General features: G+C 51.9%; 2 protein-coding genes across 7 annotated transcripts; one reads left to right on the forward strand and one right to left on the reverse strand.

The window, feature by feature from the left end:
• Nucleotides 1–3,256: 3,256 nt before the first annotated feature.
• Tmub2 (transmembrane and ubiquitin like domain containing 2) lies at nucleotides 3,257–7,703 on the forward strand. 2 transcript variants are annotated; one of them, XM_028780418.1, is made up of 4 exons: nucleotides 3,257–3,406; nucleotides 3,968–4,022; nucleotides 5,564–6,127; nucleotides 6,355–7,703. In XM_028780418.1, the coding sequence occupies exons 2-4, from the start codon at nucleotides 3,988–3,990 to the stop codon at nucleotides 6,713–6,715; spliced, it is 960 nt and encodes a 319-aa protein (XP_028636251.1). In that variant the 5' UTR covers nucleotides 3,257–3,406; nucleotides 3,968–3,987; the 3' UTR covers nucleotides 6,716–7,703. The 2 variants fall into 2 exon arrangements, with proteins under 2 accessions (XP_028636251.1, XP_028636249.1); XM_028780416.1 differs by having other exon boundaries at nucleotides 3,292–3,406; nucleotides 6,334–7,701.
• On the reverse strand, nucleotides 7,576–14,965 carry Atxn7l3 (ataxin 7 like 3). 5 transcript variants are annotated; one of them, XM_028780415.1, is made up of 13 exons: nucleotides 14,740–14,965; nucleotides 13,282–13,392; nucleotides 12,797–12,929; nucleotides 12,422–12,593; nucleotides 12,140–12,237; nucleotides 11,941–11,963; nucleotides 11,562–11,607; nucleotides 11,357–11,385; nucleotides 10,985–11,053; nucleotides 10,715–10,758; nucleotides 10,424–10,495; nucleotides 10,189–10,346; nucleotides 7,576–10,095 (listed from the first exon to the last, which is right to left on the reverse strand). In XM_028780415.1, exons 2-13 carry the CDS (start codon nucleotides 13,330–13,332, stop codon nucleotides 9,947–9,949), a joined length of 1,044 nt encoding a protein of 347 aa, XP_028636248.1. In that variant the 5' UTR covers nucleotides 13,333–13,392; nucleotides 14,740–14,965; the 3' UTR covers nucleotides 7,576–9,946. The 5 variants fall into 5 exon arrangements, with proteins under 5 accessions (XP_028636248.1, XP_028636246.1, XP_028636245.1 ...); XM_028780413.1 differs by having other exon boundaries at nucleotides 11,562–11,628; XM_028780412.1 differs by having other exon boundaries at nucleotides 11,357–11,442; nucleotides 11,562–11,628; nucleotides 14,740–14,764.
• Between the last annotated feature and the right edge of the window lie 5,436 nt (nucleotides 14,966–20,401).

Raw genomic sequence — 20,401 nt, forward strand, 5'->3', positions numbered from 1 at the left:
GTGTCCCCCCTCACACAGCTCCTCCCCCATTTCTCCCCCTCTTCTCCTCTGAGAAGTAGGAGGTCCCCCTGGGTCACTGTAGGACTCACTAGGTGCATCCTTTCCCACTGAGACCGGACAAGGCAGTCCAGTTAGGGGAACAGGATCCACAGGCAGGCAACAGATTCAGGGACAGCCCCTGTTCCACTTGTTGGGGGACCTACATGAAGACCAAGTTCTCTCTCTCTCTCTCTCTCTCTCTCTCTCTCTCTCTCTCTCTCTCTTTCTCTCTCTTTCTCTCTCTTTTTTCCAAGACAGGGTTTCTCTGTATAGCCCAGGCTGTTCTGGAACTCACTCTGTAGACCAGGCCGGCCTCAAACTCAGAAATCTGCCTGCCTCTGCCTCCCAAGTGCTGGGATTAAAGGTGTGCGCCACCACCGCCCGGCTTGGATTATATGTATTAATTTCGTAATAGGCAAAGATTTTCCAGTTGCAAAGAACAGAGACTATGCATGGTTTTCCTTTGTCTTGCATCCTATTTGTGTGTGGGGATGCCTGCAGAAACCAGAAGATGACACAGGACCCCTGAAACCAGAATTATAGGGAGTTGTCAGAACCTGGAAGAGCAGCAACCACTGAGCCATCCTCCCAAATCCCAGGGTTTTTTTGATAAATACTATATCATTAACAAGTAAAAGGCAGCCAGGCGGTGGCACACGCCTTTAATCCCAGCACTTGGGAAGCAGAGGCCGGTGGATTTCTGAGTTCGAGGCCAGCCTGGTCTACAGAGTGAGTTCCAGGACAGCCAGGGCTACACAGAGAAACCCTATCTCGAAAAACAAAACAAAAACAAACAAACAAAAAACAAGTAAAAGGCAAAATACTAGAAAGTTACTTGCAGTTAAAGATGTTATTCTTAAGCTGGGCATGGTAGTGCATGCCTTTAATTCCAGAACTTGGGAGGCAGATCTCTGTTAGTTGGAGACAGCCTGGTCTACAAAGAGAGTTACAGGACACCCAGAGGTACACAGAGAAAAACAAAACATCAGATGTCATTCTAAGGGCTGGGGAGATGGTTCTTTTGGTAAAGTATAAGTTGAAGGTCTTCATTTGATCCTCGGCACCCACATTTAATAATAATAATAATTAATCAGGCCATGGTGGTACACATCTTTGACCTCAGCACTTGGGAGGAAGGGGTAGGTGGATCTCTCTGAGTTCTAGGCTAGCCTGATCTACAAAGCAAGTTTTAGGACAGCCAGGACTGCATAGAGAGATGCTGTCTCGAAGTAAATAAATGAAATAAAATTAAATTAAAAAAAAAAAAAAAAGGTGGGCTGGAGAGATGGCTCAGCGGTTAAGAGCACTGACTGCTCTTCCAGAGGTCCTGAGTTCAATTCCCCGCAACCACATGGTGGCTCACAGCCATCTGTAATGGGATCTGATGCCCTCTTCTGGAGTGTCTGAAGAGAGCAATGGTATACATAAAACAAATAAATCTTAAAAAAAAAAAAAAAAAAGGCCCGGCACAGCTGTATGTATGTGTAATGCCAGTGCTAAGAGGTGAGGGCAGGCGGGTCCCTGGGGCTTGCTGGCCAGCTAGTGGAGCCTAATTAACTCCAGGATCAGTAAGAGACATTGTCTCAGAAAGTATGGTGGAGAGAGTGATTGAGGCCTGCATATATATACATACGTACCTGCATATACACATGTACACACACAGAGGCTGCCAGGTAGCTTGACAGAGTCATTTAATTCTAGCTACTCCAGAGGCTGAGTCAGGCAAAACACAGTTTAAAGTCTGTCTTCCGGAGACTGAGAAAGTTCAAGGCTAACCCGTCTAGGAGGCAGACAGGAGGGACAGGAGTTCAAGGTCAGCCTGAGCTACTTGGAGAACTGCCTCAACACAAACACCTAAGTCTCAAAGTTCAATATTTTAGGAAAAATACAGAGAACATCTACAGTGTCATAAAAAATAATTATGGAGGGGCCAGTGAGATGGTATGGGGGAAAGGCACTTGCCACAAAGGCTGGTGAGACATTAGTTCAGTCCCTGGAACCAACAGGGTAGGAGAATCAAGTCCCACAAGTTGTCCTCTGACTTCCACGTTTGGGCTATAATGTACACATCTACATATACAGAATCAATAAATAAAATGTAATACATTTTTTTAAAATGACCAAGACCAAGGCCATCAAAACACTGAGTTAACTTCATGGCAGTGCTTAGATGGGAAGATCAGAAGTTCAAGATCATCCACTACACTGGTTCTCAACCTCTGACCCTTTATACGGTTCCTCATGTTGTGGTGACTCCCAACTGTAAAGTTATTTTTGTTGCTACTTCACAACTGTCATTTTGCTACTGTTATGAATACTAATACAAAATCTGATATGCGACCTCTGAAAGAATCGTTAGACCCAAAGGTTGAGAACGGCTACTCTACTACACAGCGAATTAACAGACAAAAAAATAGGAAAAACTAATCCAGGGTGATAGACTTGGAGAGATGGTTCAAAGGTTAAGAGCACTTGCCGCTCTTTCCTGAAGACCTGAGCTCTCTTCCCAGCACTCAATCAAGACTGGCGATTTACAACCTCCTGTAACCCTAGCTCCTAGAGAACCAATGCCCTCTTCTGGCTTCTGAAAGCACCCCCACACGGCATACACATAGAAACAAATAAAGAAAAGGAAAAAAATAATTTTTAAGAGGGCACTGTATTTGTATCTCTTTAAAATGCCTTCTTGCTTTATTTATCAAAGCTATATGGGGCAGAAATCTTCAAGTACTTAAGACTTTAAATTGTATTCTTGCCTGTCTCTTCGAAAAACAACTGTCTTAGAAGTCAGAAATACCAGACCTTACCGCTCCCAACATTGGAGCCCGGTGCGCATCGGCAGAGCAGTAATGAATCCCATTAGCTCTGGAGCTCGAGAACCAAGCCGGAAGGAAAAACCACGCGGGAAAGAAGGAAACTTAGCGGTGAGTAAACCAGCAGAGCTTGCCAGGACAATCTTCTAAGTATGAAACCACGCCCTCCCATAAACTCCTTCCCCAGCCTCTTCTCTTTTGGCCCCGCCTCTGACCTCCAGGCGGCCTGAGGCCACGCCCAATAGGCGTGGTCTTACTGCCAGAGGTCCGAAATCCCGCCAAGAATGACCCCGCCCCTCCTGCCGCGGCGCAACCTGGCCCTTTTATTTAAAGATTACGTTTACGTCAATCCGCCTTACGTAGCTTTGCGTCATCAGTACTAGGCGGGGGAGGCGGGACTTCCTGTCCCGGATGTTAACAGCTTCCGAGAAAAGCCGGAAGAGATCGGACCCTGGACAGAATCCTGAATTGCCAGCCCCTCCCCTGACCCCTACGGAAAGAGGAGTACAAAGACTGTCCTGGCGAAGTCAAAACATTTATCCTGGCTTTGTCAGGTGAGGCTCTCCTTCCCCATCTAGGCACAGTAACAATCCAAACCCCCTTTAATTTCCCATGACTCCTCGCGCCCTCAAGCTCCGCCCCCCCTCCTCTGCCCCGCCCCGAAGTTTGAGGGGTGTGGATGGTTTGTGACCCCCTACCTCCCGACCCCCGCTTCCTCACCTGACCCTAAACCATCACTGGCCGGGAGAGTCAGGTTTAGGCACTGCGACCTAAACCCAGAAGCCCCTCGTCCCGGGGGGCTCATGGACTCCATTGCCAAGGGAATAGGACCTCTCAGACGCAGAACCTTCACATCAGAAAAAAGCACGGTCGGGGACGACTCCCCACAGTGCGGTCAGGGTCGTCCACAGGCTGAGGAGAAAGCTGAGGCCTTGGATCAGACAGATGCAAGGTCCTATCTGGCCCCTGCCCACGGCAGTTCCTTGTGTCCTCCGTTCCCATCTGTCTTTGCCACAGTTTCCTTTTGTGTAAATCACAGCTCCTGACATTAATCTTAACATCAGGGTTTAGTTGTGGGAGTGAGACGTAATTGCTATCATTTGTTTATTGAACAGTGTTAATTATTTTTGCTTCGATGATTTCACGTCATCTTCAAAACAACCTTATGAGGTAGGTAACCATTTTAAACCCCACTTTACTGATGAGAAAGCTGAGGCTTTGAGAACGTTGTTGGAAGTTGCATAGCTAGAAGAGGGGCTAGACAGTGATCTGTTAAATAAGGCTGTGGAAACTTTTCGAATGTTGGTGTGTTCTACAAATATTGAGTAGCTACTGTGGGATTGCACTAAGAGCTTCAAACAAAGAGAACTACCCTCGGTTCTTATCTTCCAGGAGTCAATGAAGAGACGGACAGGTTATAAGTGTAATGATGTTTTGTGGGTGCTGTGAGAATAGTCTGATAATGATAATCACCAGATGGATTTGCCCAGAGACAGCTGTGAAAGTAGATTCTCCAAGGAAAAGAGAAAGTACTCTGAGGAATATGCAGAGAGCCTCCAGTGCTTTCTCAGAAGCCACACAGAGGGAGAACCTTCATAGCACAAGACAGACTGAAATAAGGATTGTGGGAACTGTTGGGAAATTTTTCCAAATAATTTCTTCTTGGGCAGTGGTTTTCTTGAAGCTGTCTCATGTAGCCTAGGCTGGCCTTGAACTTGCAATGCAGTGGAGGCTTGTCTTGTACCTCGTATCCTTACTTGCCTTTTTTTTTTTTCTCAAGTTCTGGGATAACTGGAATATATGCTGGAACAGTGGTTTTGCAGTTGTAAGCCAAGCCTGTGAAGACTAAAGAGGGTCGTGTTTCTGGTTGACTCTCACGTGTGGCTCCCCAGAATTTGCTAGAACAGTTTACTAGACAAACATGTCTGCCAATAGTCCCAGTATATTTGTCCATTTGAAGTGATCTGATTCTGCCCTTGATCAATCAAAAGTGTATTTATTTATTTGGTTCTTGACATCTGGGCATGAATGGGTGTGTGGTCATTAATGAGATGTGATCAAAAGAGAATCTGGCAAGGATGGCTGCACAACGCCTATGAAGGAGTCTTTTTATTCTCTGAAGCTACCATTGAGGCTGCTGGTGGTGGGGGTGGGGTGGGGTGTATGCTTGGTGACATGTTAGAAATCCCAGAGAAAGTCCAGGCTTAAAGAAGCAAAATGTAAGCTGGGCAGTGGTGGCACATGCCTTTAAACTCCAATACTCAGGCAGGGGCAAGTGAGTTTAAAGTTAGCCTAGTCTATAGAGCAGGTAGTTCCAAGACAGCTAGGGCGACACAGAGAAACCCTGTCTCAAAAGAAGAAGCAAATGTTCTTTCTCCATCATTCTCCAAAGTCAAAAAAAAAAAAAAGCCAGCAATCAGCAGCTAGTGACAAGGTTATGAAGCTTTTCTGGTGACCCGTACTCCTTATGGGCACAGAAGCTGAAAGCTAGAGTTTCACAATAGAGGCCAAGGGGCCAAGGGTAAGTCCTTAGCTTGAGATTGGGGTCTGCTACTGTTAGGAGATTGGCTGTCCTTCCTACACTACACCAAACCCCCATCCTTTTTTCCTTTTTTTTTTTTTTTAACCCCAGCCTGCCTCAGAACCTAAACTAGAAACCTGGTTATAACCCCTTAGGCCCTGCTGATGCTGTCCCCCCTTTGTTCCTGCAGTGTGGACCCAGTCAGCAGCCAGGCCATGGAGCTCTCTGATGTCACCCTCATTGAGGGTGTGGGTAACGAGGTGATGGTGGTGGCAGGTGTGGTGGTGCTGACCCTAGCCTTGGTCCTAGCCTGGCTCTCTACCTATGTAGCAGACAGCAGTAACAACCAGCTGCTGGGCACCATTGTGTCAGCAGGTGACACGTCTGTTCTCCACCTGGGGCATGTGGACCAGCTGGTAAACCAAGGTACTCCAGATCCGACAGAACACCCCCATCCATCAGGGGGCAATGATGACAAGGCTGAAGAGACCAGTGACAGTGGGGGAGACACCACTGGAGAACCTGGAGCTAGGGGAGATATGGAGCCCAGCCTTGAGCATCTCCTCGACATCCAAGGCCTGCCTAAAAGACAAGCAGGCCTGGAGAGCAGCCGCCCAGAAGCTGCACTGGGAGTAGATGATAGCACCTGCCTCTCTCCCAGCCCTAGCCTCATCAATGTTCGGCTCAAGTTCCTCAATGACACCGAGGAGCTAGCTGTGGCCAGGCCAGAGGACACTGTGGGTGCCCTAAAAAGGTGAGTAGGCTGGAAAGGGGGCATTTGCTCAGGACTTATGCCTCAGGTGTTGGTTTCCCTGAAGAAGTTGGTGCATCTATGTAAGCAAAAGAGGAATTTTAAGGGCTGGCCTCTGCTAAGGGGAAATGGGAGACTTCCATAGACAGACCTTCAGTGTCTTCCATGCCCTGCTTGTTGGTCGAGGCCTTGCCTTATTCTTTATGCAGTCTTTCTTTTCATCCTTGTAGCAAATACTTCCCTGGACAAGAGAGCCAGATGAAACTGATCTACCAGGGTCGGCTGCTGCAGGACCCAGCCCGCACGCTGAGCTCCCTGAACATTACCAACAACTGCGTGATTCACTGCCACCGCTCACCCCCAGGGGCAGCAGTTTCTGGCCCCTCAGCCTCCTTGACCCCAACCACTGAGCAATCCAGCCTTGGTGTCAACGTGGGCAGCCTCATGGTGCCTGTGTTTGTGGTGCTCTTGGGTGTGGTCTGGTACTTCCGTATCAATTACCGCCAGTTCTTCACGGCACCCGCCACTGTCTCCTTGGTTGGAGTCACAGTCTTCTTCAGCTTCCTAGTATTTGGGATGTATGGAAGATAAGGACATCGGGAGACAAAGAAAGGCATGGTCTTCCTCCTTCATGGCCTCCCCCCTTTCCTGGCCAGAGCTGGGCCCAAGGACCTGGGAGGGAGGGATGGGAAGGGTATCGTGGGTACCCTGTCCATAGGACCCAGGGAGCAGGTGTGTGGCTTCTTAACGTCCACAGGGTACAGATATCTCTGCAAGCACAACTCAGGTAGAAACAAGGATATCATCTTCCCTCTTTTGGAATCCCAAAGTTCAAAGGCCAAGCTCAGTGAGAAGCCTGGGCTCTGGGTCTTCCCTCCTGGCTGTGGCCCTGGCCCAGTACCTTGCATGTCTGTTCCCTAACCCCCAGGGTTGCTACCAGGACAGCTCAGCATGGCCTTAGCATACCTCCCTAGGGAGCCTGAAGTACCTTCCACTCCTTAGATGAGTGTGGACCTTTTGAAACTAAATTCACAGGGATGAAGACTGCCAGCTTTCCCTACAGCACCCAGCTGCCACCACCTTCTCCTCGTGCTCCTTGTAGCAGGAATAGGATATTTTGCTTTCTTTTAAAGCACTTTGCTTGCCCTTTTTTTCTGAATAGTTCTGTGTAGAGCTCAGTCAGGAAGGGGACTGCGGCAGGAGGCCAAGCCCCCAGCATTGAAAGGCCAAGCCACAGCTGCTGCTAACCTAGGCCTAAGACTGCAAGAGAACTGGCCCTAATCCAGTGAGTGCCCTGCCCAGTTCCAAGGATGAGCTCTGGATATAGATTGCCCTTCCCTAGGCCCTTAGATGGTCAGTATGAATGAATAAAATTCCATTTTGTGGCTATGGAGCCTCTTTGTGACTGCTCTGCCCTCAGCAACATGGTAATGAGAGTGGGTAGGCCAGGCTACCAACGGGAGATGCAGTTTATTTACACCAGCAGCCATGGGGGCAGAGGGGAATACACAGCGTTTACAAAGTTAGCTACCTGTACAGGATGGATTACATATGCAAAAATAAAAATCTCAAGACCACAGGACAGCGTGAGCCCCACCCCCCTCCCCCAATGACCCCAGCATGCGGTAATGCCAGGCGGGTGGCCCCTGGGCATGCGGGGGGGAGTGATGCATGGAAGGAAAAGCCACCGGCCATGGAAATTAGTACAGAACCCCCCCACACACAGACACATGATAGGATACAGGGTGGACGACCTAGCCAGGGTGGGGAGGATGGGAATTGAAACCCACACAGCCTGCTGTTAGAGGGAGGGAGTGGGGAGTTCCTAGCCCCTGTTCAACTACACAGTAGGGAGGGCATACTCCCCAGAAGGAAGGGGCTTGTTCCCTCAGGGTCCCTGCTGGACCAAGCCCATCTCTCACCCAGCCCAGGCAGGGGGTTCTGCCCTGAGGGTGAGCCAAGGAACAATGGGGAAGTTTTGTGGACAAACCAGTTCCCAAACTACTCCCTCCAACCAGAGGGAAAGGGAGAGGTGGAAGAGAGAGCAGAGTGAGTTGGCCTGAGCTGCAGCTACTTCTCCAGAGGGATAAGGGCCTGGGCCGGCTTCCCGACCTTCAGCAGGTTCCCAAGCTGTGCTTGGTAGTGGGGCCGGCCAAGGACCTTCTCTTTCCCCCTCTAGCGAGGAGGCTATGGAGGGCCAAGGACAGAGGGGCCCAGGCTCCAGGATTTATTCTAACTCCTGCCAAAATTAGTTTGACTTTTAAAAAAATAATCACAATACTTGGGTTTAAAAAAAAAAATCAGTTTGTAACCAGGCATCAGCCACAATGAGAACCACCCCGGGGAGACTGGGGCTCCAGATAGGGTACTGCAGCCCTAGCACTGTTGTTCCCTTAACCCTCTGGGTCCCTAACCCAAATCAGTCCAACCAGTCCTGGGTACTAGCTACCCAATCCGGGAGTGGCTCCTCCTGGAAGAGAGGGGACATGTATAGCAAGTGCCAGAAGACTTGGCTCGGGATCAACCCCATCCCTGTCAATCAGCCCATCAGATCTTCCAGCTCCAAGGTGTGATGGTACCTGCCTGGAGGTGGGACATAGGTCAGGTAGGTGGGTGCTATGGCATGACAGTCCCACAGAGGGGCAAGAGCAACCTTCCAAGCTCTACTGGCAACCCAGGGCAGAGACTACCTTCTCATCCCACCCTACTCCTAGCAAAGGGAGAGAGGCACAAGATTAGGGTTTTTCCTCAGAGCCCCAAACCACAAGTACAGAATAAATAACTTAAAAGCGGCAAGGGAGGGGAAACAGGGCAGGCTTTAGAGGCGAGAGCGCAGAGAGGAACCGAAGCTGGTCAAGGTAAAGGGGGGTAGGGGGCAAGCAGCAGCTGGGAACTCAGGCTGCCCCAGCAGGGCAGGGCAGGGCAGGGCGCAGGAAGGGAGGGAGAACACGGGGCCACCCCAGGAGGGTGAGGCTGGGCCCCTTCCTGGGGCAGGGAATGAGGTAAGAAACATTTCAAATAAAGCAGCACCGTCCCTCTCACCTGGGCCGTTCCTCACAGCCCTGGGGCAGGGAGGGCAGGGGGCCACTCTGATACAGGCTCCCTCTTCCTACCCTCCCCTTCCCATTCCTTGAAGCTGTAGAGGCTGGAGGTCCTTTCCCTCCCGGCACCCAACAACAAAAGGACAGCTCCTGCTGCCAAGGAGGCCCATGGGGACTGAGGGGAAAGGGCTGCCCCCTGTGAGGCAGTTCTGGACGCCCACCTTAGCAGACAGCACTGTGCCTGCTGACCCCGGGGAATGGGGACATTTGATAGGACTCTGCACAAACAGGACATAGCAGCCCTGCCCCTCAGCTCCAAGCACCGGACCCTTTCACATTGCTGAGGGCAGCCAGGGGAGGCCCCCTCTGGGCTCAGCTTCCAACCCAAAGCAGCCTGGGTAGCCACAATGCCCCTCGGCAGGGCTTAGTCCAGTTCCTGGGGTGGGGAGCAGGCAGTGCCCTGGCACAGTGCCCAGGTCAGGCTCCCAGCCTAGCTGGACATCCAGTAACTCACAGAATAAATAGGAAAACCGCCTCCCCATCAAACTTTTGTCCAAGGCATAGTATGTCCAGGTCTGAGTCCTGCACGCCGAGGGGTCATGCTTCGTTGCAGAGGACCCTGACACCCCCCAGGGGCTCGTAATTGGATCCTCTGCCTGCCTGGCCCACCAAGCTTCCCACACCCAAACCCCCAGCAGCTGTCCATATGCCAGGCGATGCTGCCTGGGTGGGGGTCAGGAGAGAGGGCTCTCTCAGCCAAAGGCTATCCCTTGCACACAAGTCAGTTGATGTCATCATAGATGCTGGGCGTTGGGGGAGCCGGTGGCTTTGGCTTTTTCTTCTTGTTGGAGCCCAGGCCAGAGGCAGTCCCTACCAAGCTCAGATGGGATTTCTTTTTCTTGGTTTTCCGTGATTCAGAGCTGTTGGTACCTACAGAGGAAGAGGTGCAAGGGATCACAGTGCAGTTGTGGAAGGAGAAGGGTGCCCCACTGCCAAAAGCCCAAGGTCAAGTGCGTGGCATACCTAAACCCCATCCCTGATTTTCACTAGTCTTGGAGGAGCCTGAATCAGAAGGTGAGAGATCAGAAGAGCCGTCCCACTGAAGCCGGCTGATGAGGGCCTGGCTGTCAGTCATGTCAAAGCCATCGTTATCCAAGGAGCTCTCTACCTCTGGAAGAACACTAGAAGGAGTCAAAGAGACATGTTAGGGAAAGAGATCAGCAACCTGACACACCAAACTTCTGGAAAGGTCACTTACGCTGAGGGCCCAAGGAAATAAATCCGTACGGTTCGCCTCTGTTCATCCGTGTGCTGCGGGCAGCGTAGTGACCTGGTGGGGACAGAATGATCAGACCCTGACAAGGCAGGGAAAGACTTCAGGAGCTCAGGAGAAGCAGAAGCTGGAGGGACAGGGAAAGAGTCGTGGTGAATCCCCGATGGCGGCCTAATGAGGCCCGAGATGAAGGGAGGGTGAGGCTGGGAGCCCACTGCTCAGATCCAGGGGACTTCAACCCATGCCCAGGACCAGCCTCCTGGTTTCCAAGCTCACCTTGTGCACATCTTCTTGGTATGTTCAGAAATCACTCCACATTGCTGGAAAAAGAACGCAGCTGAAAGCAGGGGCAGGAGACCTTTTCAAAACACTAGACGCTCCCTCTGCACCAACGCTATACTGACCACATAGAAACCAACCCCAGAGCTAGTGGACTAGGAAGCCACTTTCACAGAAAGCTACGGCTCCTGCTGCTATGTCACCTGTCTCCTTCAGGGGCCTGCCCATTGCCCAGCCCAAACCAAAGCTCCCTGTCCAGTTACGCACCGTGGTGAGAAGGCTCCGCAGCTCTTCTGGCCCCAGGGTCTCATAGCTGATCCCAGTTGAGTTGCTGTACTGTGAGAGAACCAGAGGTACAGGTCAGAAGTAAGAAAACAGGTCAGAGAGTAAAAAGAGGGCAGCCAGAGAAGGAGCGGATGGGGAAGCAATCCCGTTCACCCCTGCCTCCAAGTAATTTTCCAAAAGTCCTTCCAACCTACCTGCACATAGACATGGGGACAGAACCCACAAAGAACATGAATACCCAAGACTTAAACAGCGCTACAAGCACTTGTAGTTGTCAGCATCCTGACCTCACTTGTCCAAATCCCAACCACCTCATAAGAATAGGGAGAAGCACAAAGGGCAGCGTCTACTCACCTTAAAAGGATCGGAGTTGCTAAGTTCCCCTGAAGAAGAAAAAAGAAGGGGAAGGGTGTTTGATGCAGAGGTACAGACAGAGAACCCTGAAAATAACCAGAGAGGAAGTGGGGGTGATAGAAGGATCACAGGCCCTCCCTCACCCCCACTACAAGCCCTGTAATAATGTAGCTAGGAGTGCCCCTGCTGGTCTAGCCCCACTTACCATTTTTGTGTTTTAGAGACTTGGATCTTCGAGGGGAATTAGGGTTCTGGAATGGGAGATACCATAGCTTTGGGGAAAGGGCAATGATAAGGGGGAGCCGAGAACCCAGGAAAGGAAAAAAGATTTGACAAACAAACAACCTCAAACGTATACTATTCCTCCCGGTATGAAGATGTCTATCTATACTCCCTCCCTCCTTCCCTCCCTCCCACCAACAAAACCTCTGGAGCTCTCCTGCCCACCAGACACCCTAACTCCCAAACCCAGAGATGCCCCCCAGTGACCTCACACTTCAGTCAAAAGACCTGAGCACTCCCTGACCAAAAGAGAGGGTATCTGTCCTTTACCCAAACTTCCCCCATGCTCGCCCCGCTCTCACCTTGTCTGATTTCCTCTTCTTGGCTGGGGGACAACAAAACAAAGAACACAGTTACTTTTACATTCTCATTCTCAGGACACTCGTATGTTTTCGAAAACTACATTCTTCCCCATCAAGACAGTTTATGGCAAATGCATACTCTACTGCTATTTTCCCACTTCACCCAGCTTCTCCCAGGTTTCCCCAGACCCCCAAACACCTTTCTTCTCTGAGCCATAGGACCAGTCATTGTCATTGATGTCATCGTTGTCTTCTTGGTCACTCTCAGACTTGTTCATATTGTTGCTATTGGCAATCCTGCCCAGAGTTGAGAAGAAAAAGGGTCAAGGCTATCACCCATCTGCCCGTGAATGTACAGTGAAGTATGTGAGGACCAAGTATGGCCCACCCTCTGTACCCTACCAGTGTCCCCCTGAGACTACACCACAGTACAAATTGCACAAGATGTGCATGACTGGTGCTGGAAGTAAGAGGTTCTCACCGGCGGTTGGCGATTCGGCTGCTGTTGCGACCCATTCCCAGGCACTTCTCCAGGTGAGGGGCAAAGCGGGAAGCAGCAATACTGCGGCTACAGTTGGGGCAAACACACTCCTTGCTCTTCCACTGGTTGAAAACCTGTCCAAAGATGTCCAACCCAGGCTGGTCCACGATCTCTGGGGACAGGAGAGGCGTGGCGATCAGAGTGGGCAGGGGATCTTAACCTCTTGTCCTCACCTATGGTCCCAGGCTCGCTTTAAACTCATTCTTGCCTAAGCTCACAGAAGCTCCAGGCTCTGCAAACAGGGCAGTTTCTAAAGAACCCTCTAAGCCCTTCCCAGGCAGAGCTAGACCACTCCCCTTCCACCCTGAAGCTCACCAAAATCCTTCATGCTATCAGGATCTGTATCATCCAGAAAGAAGTAGCCACACTTGACAGCCCGGTGTACTTCAAAGCAGAATCCCAAACAAGAATCCTCGACCAGGTCAGCATATATCTCCTGAGCGATGGCCTGGGCCCCGGGAGAGAACACCAACATCCATGGTCACAAGGGTAGCACCCTGCCTTTACTGAACAACTTCTCGCCAACCAAATCTCCTGGCCCTGACCAAACATGCTGCTCTCTTTGCCACTTTCCTGACCTTGATTTTTGAGTTCCTTTTTACTCCCAGATCCTTGGGCCTTTTCAGCTGGTTATCCCTCTAAGGAACAAGGCTGACTACCCAAATTCCTCCTTTTCAGCTGGTTATCCCTCTAAGGAACAAGGCTGACTACCCAAATTCCTCCTTTGGCACAGATGCCAGATTTAGCGACGCAGAGACATCAAGAGAAAGAACTAGAGGCACACGTGGGGGAGCCCTCACCTCTAGTTTGCTGTTATCCAGGCCAGACAAAGACATTTCCTCCATTTTCATTTGTAAACTCTTGTGGAGACGGCGCTCTGACTGCTCATAGCACAGCGGGCGGCAACACGGCTGCACACATGGAGGTGGGGGTGTTGGTGTGAGTCCAAGACACCTCCAGAGACTGCCACCTCCCCTCCCCACCTCCAAGCCCAGGGCTTAATCCTGGCATCAGAGTGTCTCCCTCCCCAAGGCCCCGTTCACTAAGTCTAGATGGTCCTTCAGGGCCTGAAAACCAGAGGTAGCCTAGTCCTTTCCCAGGCCTAAGCTCAGGCCCTGAACTATACTGCCTTGCCAATCAGACTCTAGGTCTATAGGAGGCAGCAGCTCATCCCAGGTACCCAAAACTCAAACCCCTCTTTGATACCCATGGTGCAATGCAGCAGGGGGAGGAGAAGGAACTCTAAGGCCTCAAAGCAAACCCACAGGGTGTGGCAAAGAACTGCACAGACTCCTCAAGACAACCCCCCTTTCCCTAAGGGCTGTCAGAGTCACCTCTGCTTTCAGCCAGGATGTCCACTTGGGGGGGTACTGCTACCAGAAGTAGGAATGGCCCTAACACCCTACAACCTTCACCCCACTCTGTCTTCTCTTAAAATAAGCCTGCCACTCTACAAGAGGATCAGAGCCCACAGAAACCTACAGGCAAAGGGCATTTCTAGCCATTAAGAACAGGAGCGGAGGAGAGCCCCGTGGTACGCACGCGAGGAGTGGGCACTCCCCTTACCTGTTCTTTTAGATCGCACCCTCCCTCCCTCAGGACCAGCCCGGAAGTCTCTCCAAGAGCCCCAAAGTCCAGAAACCCCCACCGTAGGATTTAGAAACAGTGCCCACAGTTTGGGGCCCCACTGAACAGTGGGTACGAGTTTAAGGAGCTGCCGGCCTTGAGTGGGGTGGGGACTGACAAATGAGCCAGGGGCACTGGGAAGGGGAGCAGGCCGTGTCGCGGCTCTTCTCCCGTCCTTGCGGCACTGCTGCTGCATCATACCGACTGGGGGGAGGAGAGCCGAGCCGCCCAAGGCCGGCGGCGGGCCGGGACAGACCGACCCCCAGAGAGTAAGCAGAGTGGGACGCGTCCCGACCCCTCTAGGTCGCCGCCTGCCCAGATCCCGGACGGGCCGGGGAGAGGATTCCGGGAGGGTGTCTCTATTGTCCCGGGGGCTGGGGCCTGGCTCCCTAACAAAGGCCCCGCGCCCCCTCCCCGGCCGGCCCTGCCCCGCCCAAGGAGGACCCAGCCAGGGGGAGACCGGGGGGCCCCGGCCCGGCCGGGAAGCCGGGGAAAGCCGGGCGTTTCCGCGTCGGCCCTGGGGGAGGGGAAGGGGCGCTGACCCAGACCTGGGGGGAGGGGGCCCAAGCCCCGCCTCGGGCCCCGCCCCCCGCCCCCCGCAGGCCCCTCCCCCGTCCCTGTTCCGTACTCACCCCGCCCGGGGGGCCGCGCCGGGGCCCGGCGGCCTCTCAGGGCCGCGTCCTCCGGCGGCGGCGGCGACGGCGGCTGCTCCGGAGCCCCATGTCCGTCGGTCCGTCCTCGCCTCTCCCCGGGGCCCGGGCCCGGGGCCGGGGGGTCGGGCTGCCCCCCCGCCTCGCCGCCTCACCGGGCGGCCATGGCCCCTTCCCCTCCCTTCTCGTCCCGTCGCCGCCTCCTCCTCCTCACCTCACCCCGCCCGCGCGCAGTCCGCGCGCCGTCCGCGCGCCCCTCCCCCCGCCCCCCACTCCAGCCCGCCTCTCCCGGGCGGGGGGTGCGGCGCGAGCCCGGAGCGCGCGCGCGCGTGCCGCGACCGGAGGATGGATGGATGGAGCGAGCGAGGACGCGAGCGTGCGCGCGCGCGCCCCTCTCCCCCCTCCCTCGGCGCGGGCGCGAGGCCAGGCGCGAGCGCGCTCCAACCTCCTCCTCTTCCTCCTCCCGCCCCTCCTCAACACCCCGCCCTCGCCCTCCCTTCCTCTTCCTCCTTTCGCTTTCGCGCGCCCAGCGACTGCTCGCGCCTGCTAGAAGGGCCCGAGCGCGTGCATCTGCCCCGCGGCCGCAGCTCGGCAGCATTTGCTCCAGGGGGCGGGGACCGGGAGGAGAGGAGGGGCGCCACGCCGCCGTCCAAAGTACCGGCGGACGGGAACTGGGGCGGGGAGATGGGCGGGGCCTCCGAGGCTGAGTCCAGCCAATTGCGGAGTGTCCTAGGCTCAGGACGCCCAATAGGCTTGAGGTGGGTGGGGCAGCGTTCAAGGTGAGGTGCGCGGTGCGCCAGGGGCGGAGACTTGGTGCCGTCCCGGCCGGCTCGGGGGCGGAGGCAACGGGGTGGCGTCGAAAGAGAGCGCCGGCTCCCAGCCGAGCCTGGGACGCCTTCCGGCCCAGGCATCCCCGCCCTTCCCGCGGGGCTCCCTGCTCTGCTCCCCGGCCTCTCCCCACTTTGACCCCGAGGCATACAGTCAGTTGTGTAAAGAGTCTGGGCTTGAAATGGGGTGCAGTTAGGAACACTCTTAAAAGGGGCTGGTCTGCATTCGTTCTCTGGGTTTGAGTGGGTCACTAGCCACCCTAGGCCTCCGAACCCAGAAGGGCTAGAGGGAAAAGATTGACTGCCGAGCGCAAGCTGCGCCCTTCTGAGCGGAGCGCGCTCCCGCCCTTATCCTAATTTAGATCCCACACCTGCTCGCCTTTCCTGCTTCCGGAGCCCACGCTGGACCCTCCACCTCTCAGACAGCCTGCTTGGCACGGGCCAGGCTCTTCCTACACGAAGTGCTGCTCGGCTGGGAGGGCCCGTATCCTCACACTCTCGCCTCTTTAGCTTCGAGAGGAAAGGTCCTTTTCTCAGCCACCGAAGGTGTTTAGATTTGCGCTCGCATCTACGTGGCCGTGTCTACTGCCTCGAGACTGTTGCGTGCCAGCCCTCTAACTTCAGATAAACTTAAACTCTGAAATCACGTACTTTTGAGATCATCCTTGTTTCTTGACTCTCCAGCAAACATTTATGGCGGTCGTTGGTTGATATTTCGAGGTGGTTGAAACCACACGTTAGTTCTGAATTTAACTTGATGGACCAGCCGAAAAGAATTTCTTATGCCTCTTTTGTCTATTGCCAGAGGGCATGGTGATAGTACCTATCTCATTAGAAAGACTAACAAGTTCATGCTCGGCCACTCCTTTTACCACAACACTAAGGAAGTGGAGACAGGAGGATCTCTGGGAGTTGAGGCCAGCCTGATCTACATAAATACTTCCCGGGCTACTTAGTGAAACCCTGTCTCAGAAACAAAACACAAGCTAACATGGAAATCAGTTTATGAGAGACCCTTAGGTGTCTGGTAATCTTAACTTGTATTGTCTTTTGTTTTTACTCCTTTGACACATGGTCTCGTTTTGTAGCCCATCCTGCCTCAGCCTCCCGAGTGCCCGGATTACAGTATTATGTACTCTGTCTTTTTTTTTTAAACTGGAGAGACAGGTGTGGGTGTTGGGAACCAAACGTTTGTCCTTTTTGGTTGTGAGTCTAGCCTCTAAAAGCTGAGCCATCTCTCTGGAACTGGCTGTTATTTCAGTTTTCCTTCTATTTTTAAACGATTCTTTATAATGACTTTAACTGTCATTACAAACTTAACATTAAAAAAGATTTTTAACAGCATAATCCCGATGCTAAGAGACAAAGATGGACTAGGACAATTGTGCTTCCTCAGGGAGTCACAGTCTCCCCTAGGTAGGAAGTCATGAAGGAAAATAATTGGAAATTCCTGTGGTTAAACACGGAAAGAGGCTTACAAGGTTCAGAAGTGGGTAGAAGACCTCAACGGATGAAAGAGAATGATCAGGAAAGGCCACAGTGGCACCTACATAGTCATAAATTTCAGAATGTGAATCAGATTGAACTCCAGCACTGGAAACGAAGATAATGTAACCAGGTGTGCTGGCAGACACAGCCTCATGTCTGAGTTGGGGGAGGAGAGAGACAGACTATGGATTAGGCTAAGGGCTCGCTGGAACATAGGGAGATGTGGGGCAGTCAGCAGCAGGATATGAGTAGGCTGGAAGACCATACAGGTTCAAGTACATGGTGGAGTTTGTGGGGTTGAGCCATACAGACACTGAGGAGAGCTGTGGGCATCCTCTGGCCAGACTTGTATGTGTACAACATCGCTCTGTATTCTGGAATCTAGCTGGCTGACCTCTCTGTATCGAGTGAAGGAGACTCTGAAAACATCTTGAAGACAGAGAACTTGCTGGAGGACCTGATAAGAGGATAGATTTGATTTCAGAGAAACTAGGATCACTATGGGACCAAACAGTGAAGACTCAAAAGATGGTTGAACTTAGAGCAGAATGAGGCAGGCTTTTGGGAGTGGCCAGAGCATAGCCTCAGACCTCACACGTTCCTCACCTCCATTTCAGGGTTCTTCATAGTAACACTGTTTGTTTTTCCTTATCAAAATAATGCCTTAGGCTGGGCGGTGGTGGCACACGCCTTCAATCCCAGCACTTGGGAGGCAGAGGCAGGCGGATTTCTGAGTTTGAGGCCAGCCTGGTCTACAGAGTGAGTTCCAGGACAGCCAGGGCTATACAGAGAAGCCATGTATCGAAAAAACAAAACAAAACAAACAAACAAACAAACAAAAAAGCCTTAAAATCTTTGCCTTCGGGCTGGAGAGATGGCTCAGTGGTTAAGAGCACTGACTGCTCTTCCAACGGTCCTGAGTTCAGTTCCCAGCAACCACATGGTGGCTCACAACCATCTGCAGTGGGTTCTCATGCCCTCTTCTGGTGTGTCTGAAGAGAGCAATGGTGTACTCATACATAACATAAATAAATAAATTTTTAAAAAGAATTCTTTGCCTTCAGGGGTTTGCACATTCAGAAGAACCCTTCTGGCTCCTCCCTGTTTCTCTGACTGTGTCCCCAAACACCCACCGGTAGCCATCCTCACGCTGAACTTCCAACTAATAAACAATCCAATTCATTGAGCACTTGGCCATGGCTGCTGTATGGTGGTGATCTTTGGGCACATGGCCTGGATCTGTACCAGTTAATAAATACTAAGGCCTGAGCTGATTCTGGCTGTATGTGAGGCCTTAGGGTTACAGTAAAGAACAAAGGAGACACAGAGTTCTTGGTAGAGCTTGCAGTCCAGCAAAGCCTGGCATAGAAGGCATCCAATCTGCTGAGGAAACAAACGGCAGAAGGAAGCACCTCCCCACCCGGCCCAGAGACTTTTTTTGCTTGCTTGAATGTATTTATACCACCTGCATGCAGTGCCTGAAAAACCCCACAAGAGGGCACTACATCTTCTAGACCTGGAGTTACAGACAGTCGTAAGGCCCCATGGTGGGTGCTAGAACTTGATCCTGGGTCCTCTGGAAGAACAGCCAGTGATGTTAACAGTGAGCCTCACGGCCAGGTGGTGGTGGCGCACGCCTTTAATCCCAGCACTTGGGAGGCAGAGGCAGGCAGATTTCTGAGTTCGAGGCCAGCCTGGTCTACAGAGTGAGTTCTAGGACAGCCAGAACTACATAGAGAGACCCTGTCTCGAAAAAACAAACAAACAAACAAAAAGCCAGTGAGCCTCCCTAGGTCCCAGAGAGACTTTCTCTTTTTTTCAATGGTTGTTGTTCTTTGAGACAAGGTCTCCTGTAAGCTGGCCTTGAGCTCACAGAGATCTAAATGCCTTCACCTCCACTGCTGTGAGATTAAAGGCATATACCACCTCTCTCCATCTTAGAAAGACTCTTAAATGATGTCCTGAGCCAGGTGACTGTGATGCACACCTTTAATCCCAGCATTGGAGAGGCAGAGGCAGGCAGATCTCTCAATTTGCAGGCCAGCCTGGTCTACAGAGCTAGCTCCAGGTCAACCAGGGCTATACTAAGAAACCCCGTCTAGAAAAACCAAATAAACGAATCAATAGAAAAAGATAAACTAAAGAGATAAACAGTGTCCTGAATCATTAGGCAAAGGGGTGAAGATTATTCTAGGCAGAGAGGCTGAGGAAATCCCTAAGCTGGTGAAATCTTGCCTGATAAGCACAAGGTCCTCAGTTCAACTTCTGAAACTTTAATGAAAAATGTCAGATGCGGTGGCACATGGAATCCCAGAGCTGGGAAGGTGAGAGCAGACAGGTCACTGGGTTAGTGGGCCACTGGCCAGCCAGACAAACAGGCAACTTGCACATGAGAGAGTCTCAAAAGAAAAAGTAGGTGAACCACAGTTGGTATGAACTCGATGCTCTACATGCATATGACGTATGTATGTATGCAATGTATGTAACTAGACAGAAAGATTATGGGTATGTTGTGGGTTTAAGCCATAGAGGACTGGTATGGCTGGAGCCGGGGAAGAGCGGCCAGCAGAAGTGTCCCCTCCCTTGCTCTCAAGGCCTGTGGTCTACAGTTCATCAGTCTCTTACTCGGGGCATTTTTTCTTAGACATCAAATTATTCAAGACCAATTTAGATGCCGTATGACTGTGATGAACAAGCAAGTTAACTGTCTTCAACTTGGGGAAAGAGACCACAAACAGATAAATCCACAAGCAAGGAGATGAAGGCCTCTAGAGAAAGTGGTTGTCTGTGAGGTGACATTTGAGCTGAGGCCTGGAAAATGAGAAAATCAGCCTTGTGGATTGCTGGGAGAATGGAATTCCAGGCAGAGAGCAAGAAGTGCAAAAAAGAGGGTGGTGGTGGCACAGGGCTTTAATCCCAGCACTTGGGAGGCAGAGCCAGGCAGATCTTTGAGCTTAAGGCCTGTGTGAACTACAGAGCAGGACAGCCAGGGCTATATAGAGAGACCTTGTCCCAATAAAAACAACATCCAAAGACCTCTGATACACATACTTGAGTCACAGAAGACAGAGCCCTTGGCTAGACCATTGTGATTAGGAAGAATGTGGTAAAAGAGAGAGAAGGGGTGTGTGTGTGTGTGTGTGTGTGTGTGTGTGTGTGTGTAATTTTTTAAGACAGGCTTTTATATATAGTCCAGGCTGGTTTCAAACTGACTGTGTAGCCAAGGATGACCTTGAATTCCTGATCTTCATATTGCCACCTCTCAATATTGGAATTGCAAGGAGAGGCTACTGGGCTAGTCTTCAGAAACATGGTATTTATTTTTGTGG

The sequence above is a fragment of the Grammomys surdaster genome, unplaced genomic scaffold (genome assembly GCF_004785775.1).
Source record: "Grammomys surdaster isolate TR1022 unplaced genomic scaffold, NIH_TR_1.0 371, whole genome shotgun sequence".
NCBI lineage: Eukaryota > Metazoa > Chordata > Mammalia > Rodentia > Muridae > Grammomys > Grammomys surdaster.

Coding starts and splice junctions, on each gene's coding strand:
- Atxn7l3 (XM_028780412.1), bottom strand. CDS start 13,332: ATGAAAATGGAGGAAATGTCTTTGTCTGGCCTGGATAACAGCAAACTA. Junction 10,759..10,984: donor TGCGGAGCCTTCTCACCACG/GTGCGTAACTGG, acceptor TTCTTTTTCCAG/CAATGTGGAGTGATTTCTGA. Junction 10,096..10,188: donor AAATCAGGGATGGGGTTTAG/GTATGCCACGCA, acceptor CTTCCTCTGTAG/GTACCAACAGCTCTGAATCA.
- Tmub2 (XM_028780416.1), top strand. CDS start 3,988: ATGATTTCACGTCATCTTCAAAACAACCTTATGAG. Junction 4,023..5,563: donor CTTCAAAACAACCTTATGAG/GTAGGTAACCAT, acceptor TTGTTCCTGCAG/TGTGGACCCAGTCAGCAGCC. Junction 6,128..6,333: donor ACTGTGGGTGCCCTAAAAAG/GTGAGTAGGCTG, acceptor TTCTTTATGCAG/TCTTTCTTTTCATCCTTGTA.